General features: G+C 35.8%; 1 protein-coding gene across 2 annotated transcripts in view; it reads right to left on the bottom strand.

Moving 5' to 3' along the window:
- Positions 1-6,538, bottom strand: part of LOC150081104 (solute carrier family 66 member 3) — a 49,950-nt gene extending 43,412 nt beyond the window's left edge. For both annotated transcript variants that reach the window (XM_090381242.1, XM_090381241.1), the window contains exon 1: positions 6,094-6,538. In XM_090381242.1, the coding sequence (XP_090237368.1) occupies positions 6,094-6,269 (176 nt within the window). In that variant the 5' untranslated portion in view covers positions 6,270-6,538. The remainder of the gene's footprint in view (positions 1-6,093) is intronic.
- Between the last annotated feature and the right edge of the window lie 250 nt (positions 6,539-6,788).

The raw sequence follows: 6,788 nt of genomic DNA on the forward strand, positions 1-6,788 counted from the left end.
AACATGACAAATGCAACATACATCCCTGGTAATTAAAATGAAAAGTATTTTTGGAATACAACAGTTGAGCGATTCATCAGGTTAAAAGTAAAAACACTCAGACTTGTATAGGTTACATGATGAAACCAATATATATGGTAGTCTCCTTTACTTCACTTGAGTGAAACCAACCAATAAGTGCACTGAATGAAAAGAGTAATTAAAACAATTTATTGAGTATATTAAAGTACAGTCAGATCTCTCTTTAATGAACTTCCATATAGTGAAATTTTCTATGTAGCGAATGTTTTTGATTTCCCCTTTGTCATTACATTGAAAATAGTTTCCATATAACAATGGAAATTTCCATATAATGAACTGATTTCGAGAAACCTGGGTACGCATTGTTTGCACCTCTGGCCTTTAGGCAATAGGCTGATGCTGTAGAAATTAAGAGCTAAAAGGATTAAGCATTAATCCCTTTAGCTTTTAATAGCTAAAGGCTTTAATTCCACAAATTACGAGCTAAAACATTTTACAATTTAATGGTGCCTGTAAAACCCTGCAGGAAGAAACTGGCCAACCACGGCACTGGATAGAAAAAGATGGAAGTTTGGGAGAGGTCTTCGCCCAGCAGTGGGTCAGCAATGGCTAAAAAGAAGTAAAACTATGCAACTTATACATTACTATACCGAGCAGCCCAGCTGGTCAGCTGTCCACAGCCGTTGGCAAAGATTAAGGCACGGGTATTGGATCTGATCAACCTATTTTCTAGAATTAGGAGAGAGTGATTTTTCCTTTATCTCGGAAATTCACCTGTTGTTTCGAAGAAATGAGTCCTCCATGCTTACACTAAATTTCACCTGTCTGTTTACACGGTAGCTATAAGTGGTCCTTAATTCCAGTTTTGTTTTAACTTCTATGCAAGTAATCTTACTGTCTAAGAGGAAATCCTCTAGTGTAGTATGAAAAAGAGGAAAAATAGCATAGATCATGGAGTTAAAAAAAATATATAATAAAAAATAATAAATAAAAGGAATTGCTTTGATGTGCATGCCAGTAATGTGTCAACCATTTTGAGAAAAACCCTGTTTCGATTCTCAAACTGTTTGAGGAAATGGGACCCAGTTGGAAGCGTGAGAAATTATGCCTTTGGGAAGATGTAGATGAAGCAGTTTAAATGAATGAAGTTGATTCAAGACCAAAACATGCCGTTATCAGGGCTATTAATAAAAGAAATGGCTACGAAGTATGCATCTTTTCTGGGGCAAAAAACATTCCAAGTCAGTTCCGGTTGCCTGGACAAATTTAAAGAGCGTCATGGCTTATTGAAACAGTATTTCTGATGAAAGTGAATTTGCAATCGAAGAAGACTATACTCATTGGAAAGAAACAGTTTTGAAAAAATTATGGAGGCCTACGAACCAAAAGACATATTCAACATTGATGAAACATATCTATTTTTTTAAATGTTTGCCAAACAATTCACTGATTTTTAAAGGTGATAAATGTTTAGGTGGTAAAAATAGTAAGGAGGGAATTACACTCTTGGTTGCAAATATGGCTGTCAATGAAAAACTGAAGCTTTTGGTAATAGGCAAAAGTAAACAACCCTAATGTTTCAAAGTAGTAAAGTTATTAGAGTTGGACTACAACAAAAAACCTTGAATGACAAGTGAAATTTTTGAGCAGTGGATTTTAAATTTCGATAGACAGACGACGAAAGAAAACAGAAAAATTGTGTTGATTGTCGACAACTGCCCTGCCCACCTTCCTCAATCATTTCGAAACTTACAAGTATAAAGTTTGTTTTCTTCCTTCTTAATAATGGACCAGGGCATTATCAAGAATTTGAAAATGTGCACTACCGAAGGCACATACTGAAAAAAAAAAAAAAAATTATACTGTGAATAGAAACAAACCAACCTATAGATTCTGTTATAGATTTGTGGATGTGCATATCAGAGTTGATGAATGCATGGAGTCAATATGTGACGGAAACAATGATTAAGAATTGTTTCGCAAAAGCAAAAGGTTTTGCTTAAATGCTAATTAAGAGAGATGAGAGGGATGAACTACTAGAAGACATTGAGCAATCTTGGGCAGAGTTCCAAGCGAGGTTTGATCAGTGGAGAAATTGTTCTTGACAAATTTTTAGGAGTTGATAATGATGTCATAGTAACTGAAAATCAGTGTGACTCCAACATTTTGGTGTTTATTTAAAGAGTTGGATGAAAATGAGGGCAACAGCAATATTAATACCTTCAGCAATACCTTCCGAACAAATGTTGGCGGAATTTGAAACTTTGCATTGAGGCTTTCGGTGGGAAGAAAATGTAACAGAAAATATATCTGAGTGTTTAAAGTTTAAACAAATGCATATATTTTTATGAACAGTGTACAGTAGAATGTACAACAAAAAATAACCAAACAGTGTACTAATAAATTGTGGGCATAAGTAGTCACTTCTTAATATGTATGTATTAATAAATTGTTTTAAAATGTTAGAAAATTTATTCTTTCCCATAGTTTACTATATTTCCAAATTTACAGTATTTTTCATTGTTGAAAAGGTCATATTTCTAAATTAAAGGCTGTTTAGAATGAGTATCGAGGTGGAGGACACCATCAGTATATTTATATCCATAAACTGCATATTCCAACGTCAGCATGTCTAATTTTGGGGATACAAAATACTGAGTTTCCTTGAAAAAAAAAAAAAAAAAAAAAACTTACTTGAAGTTGGCTAAATTGACAATGACCTGAAAGAGGCCCATAAGAGTTCTTTCCATTAAGATGGATTTAAACATGTGCCTTCTTCATAAAGTGTGGAAGAGCAGCAATCATAACCCTGGTAATGCAAGTCTGCTGTTAAAAAGCTCCTTTAATGATTTTTTTTTTTTAACTTGCAAAAATGATTTTAGTGTCCTGAGTAGTAACTGTAAAGTTGTTGGAAACACGGCAGGTTATGAGAAGTCTCCAGCAAAAATTCCAAGAAAAGCAAGAAAGACTTCTTTATTTAAGAAAACAGTAGGAAAAAAGGGGATGAATAACATTGGACCACTAAAGATGTAGCCGAGAGGTCAGAAACTCAAGTGCATTATCACATGCTCTTCGAGTGAACCGGAGTTTAAGCCTGAAACTGCTACACATGATTAAGATTTACACTGATTGATTTTTTGTGAACTCCATTGATCTGGTGGTCCTGCTGGAGTATAAACAAGAAATATGAACGGAATAACTGTTGATCCTGCTCGGGTTGCAGACAAATTGAATGGGTATTTTGCATCTACATTCACACATGAGGAATTTTTTTAGGGATGGGATCCAGAAGTGGGTCAAATTCCAGTGGTGAACTGAATGATTTTTCAACATAACCAGAGGAAGTGGAGGAGAATTTGTTCAAGCTAGAAGTAAAAAAGGCACCCAGGGTGTATGGGTTCTATTGTTCTATTAAAGGATGTAGCAAAGGAAGTAAATCTTTAACCATGATTAAGAGATCTCATTGTATTCAGGGGAGGGGTCTATGAACTAGAGATGTGAAAATGTATCCCAAATGGGATACAAGGGAGACCTGTTAGCTTGACTTCTGTTCCAGGGAAAATAATGGAGTTACTGTTTAGATAAGTAAAATAGGATCATCTGGACAGGAATGCAGTTATACTGCAGTCACAGATTTGTTAAGGGGTGATCTGGACTGACCAATCTATTGGATATTATGATAGAAGGAAATGGATGCAAAAATAAAGATGCAAACAAAGGAACTGGATTCAGAAATAATTTCAACGTCATACACACAAATTTCAGAAAAGCTTGATACCGTTGCATAAATGAGTGCTATACAGATTGGAGCAATGTGGCATTAAAGGCCATTTGCTGCTATGGCTAAATGGATAGTTAAGCAGAAGAAGACAGAGTGGTTATCAATATCTTGTACTAATGTCATTAGTAGAGTACCCCAGGATTCAGTGCTGTGCCCATTGCTGTTTTCTATATTTATTTATGATACTGATGAAGGCATATCAGGCTTAATGTTTAAGTATGCAGATGACAAAGATTGGCAAGATAGTTAATCACAGTAATCATGTATGCTACTGGAACAAGATTTAGACAAATTAGACAGATAAGTGAGAAGTTTCAACTGAACTTCAATATTGGCAAATATTAAACTGCCATGACAGCTCATGGGTTATGTCAATGGTGTACAGGAATTTTACTAGCAGGAATAAGGTGTTTATCCCATTGTATAAGGGAACAGGAAGTAAAATGCTGAAGGAATCCTTCCTCTTGCTCAAATTCTCCACAAGGGGGGGGCATAAATTCAAATTAAGGAAGGCCCATTGCAGGTCAGATGGGCATAAATTTGCCTTCAGCCACAGGGTGGTTGATCGTTGGCACAAACTTCCATTGTGTTGTATCAACAAAGTTTCAGCAACTTATACTTAGCAGTTATTATTATTAGCTACAGAGTGCAAGGAAGCATGAGGCTTATGCTGCACCAGCCAATATAAAAAAAAAATTCCAGAGTTACCCTGAGAGAGAGAGAGAGAGTCAAAAGTAGAAAGGAATCACCAAGAAAGGGAAGAATGATGATATCCAGCTCTGGACCCTGGATGTGCCAAGCCCATACTCACCAGATGTGAGCCCCTGGAGTTAAATACCAACCAACAGTTGATATATGTAATACAACTTATAATAAACAAGTTTTCTCACTATTTCTATACTTACAAAATATTCTATGTTTAGTAAAATTTATACATAATACATGTTGTAATAATAATTGTTTATATATAATCATTTATATCATAATCATATATATTTGCTTTGCTCTTACTTTTACTATATTGACCTCAATCTCTGCTACACTTTAAAAAAACACCTTAATCGTGGCTTATCTCACTAATTGTTCTGCTGCTGCATTATTTAAAAAACTGCTTTAATCCTGACTGGCATATGCCAATCATGGTTACTATAAAAAAAAAAAAAAAAAAAACACCACTTTAATCCCGACTGGCTCTGCCAATTGTGGTCGCTTCGCTTCTTTAAATTTTATTCTGGCTGGCTATACCAATATGTTAAATATGCTGGTTCATTGGCAAAGCTATTAGGCTGCCACTATGATCCACAGAACTCTCAGGAGATACTACATTGACTGCCACCCACTGGCACTATTTCTGGTGGTTGCAGGATTTGTGCATTACAGCATTTACAGAGAATAATAGACCCTAACCTGGTTCCTTGGGGTCAAAGTGCCCCTGACACTAACAACATACTACCATACCATTTAAAACACACACACACACTAATACTTTTATCAGGCTCATTTTGCAAAGATTCTGCACCATCACAGATGAACTAGGTGGAGATGGGCTTATGCCTAGGAGCCACCCTGATACAAGGGCACAAACACAAACAAGACAGTGCGATTCAGTTTGGTTGCTGAAGGGCAGGGGTGTTCAAAAATCTCATGTAGTGGGACAGGCTTTGATGTATATGAAAATACCATTAATCAATAAGGAAACAGGGCAATCAAAGCCCTGTGCTGATTGCAACTCAAAGTTATATTAACCTGGGCCAGCACTGGAAATGTGGGGAGGGGGAAAGGAACATGGGCAAATGCCATCCTACAGTTCCACAGCTAAGAGTTAGGTCTATATTACTACCCTGGCCCCTTCTGCATGAAGGGGCCAGGGTACGCCACCTCCCCTTTTACACACCCCTAGGGTCAGAAGTACTCATACCTTGGGCCCCATAAATTATTTCAATTTCATGTTCCCCCATCCTGAACGTGAAAATAAACAGATATGACATGAAATTTAACTGAATATACATACTTTTATAAATTTATATATATATATATATATATATATATATAAATACATGTAATTGATATATATTTCAATATAGAATCCATATTTATTTAAAGAGTGCTTCATACAAATGATACAACTACCTCCACCCTCAAAATAAAAAAAACCCTCCACACTTAAAGAAACGCTGCTTCAAGTTCAGATCAAGAAATCGCTCCGTACTGAAAAGCCATTACTTCTCGGCAAAGATCAAACCCAGATTAGCACCAAGCTTTCAAATAGTCAGTTTTAATTAATTACTTACGTCCATAACTCGAGAAGCAGGCTTAACAAGTTCATTCCTTTTGCTGTTTTACTTTTTATTAGAACATAAATCTGGGGAATTTTTAAAACTGCACATAAAGAAGTTGTTAAAAAACCGGCTGTTAACGAAAGAAGTTGTATTTTATCATTTTGCGCGTATGAAATTTGAAGATTCATGTTGAAAACAGCGAAAATAGTGTAGTGAAGGCGCAGCGAACTGTTGGCTATGAAGCTAGATTTTCCTTCTCTTCACTGGTGAATATAATGTGCCACTGCATTGCTATAATCCATATTAAAATAAAATAAGCACAACATCCTGAAACAGGTTTTATCATCCATCTCTTCGCGCAATGCCAACCGTCAGACACATTAAGAACACAACCACTTCTCGTCCAGCTACAGCTAACAACTGTAAAGTGAGGCAAAGAATACTAAGCTATGTGCGATTCCTGAAACCTATTTTACCTTGCATCACACTCTCGACCCGGGTTTCGGATTCGGTGGTTCCGGGGGGTTCGCGTTAAAAATTCTGTAATGGCGTCTGCTTAGATTTTAAAAAGTACTGTATATTATTATTATTATTATTATTATTATTATTATTATTATTCTAAGTTGGGCAATGCATATAACAAACTTGTACAAAAAAAAATGAGATTTTATGTGTACTTTTTCTACTACATTAAGAATAAGTTAAAT

This window comes from Mastigoproctus giganteus, chromosome 9, assembly GCF_048544385.1.
Source record: "Mastigoproctus giganteus isolate SK-2022 chromosome 9, ASM4854438v1, whole genome shotgun sequence".
In the NCBI taxonomy this organism is placed as follows: Eukaryota; Metazoa; Arthropoda; class Arachnida; order Uropygi; family Thelyphonidae; genus Mastigoproctus; species Mastigoproctus giganteus.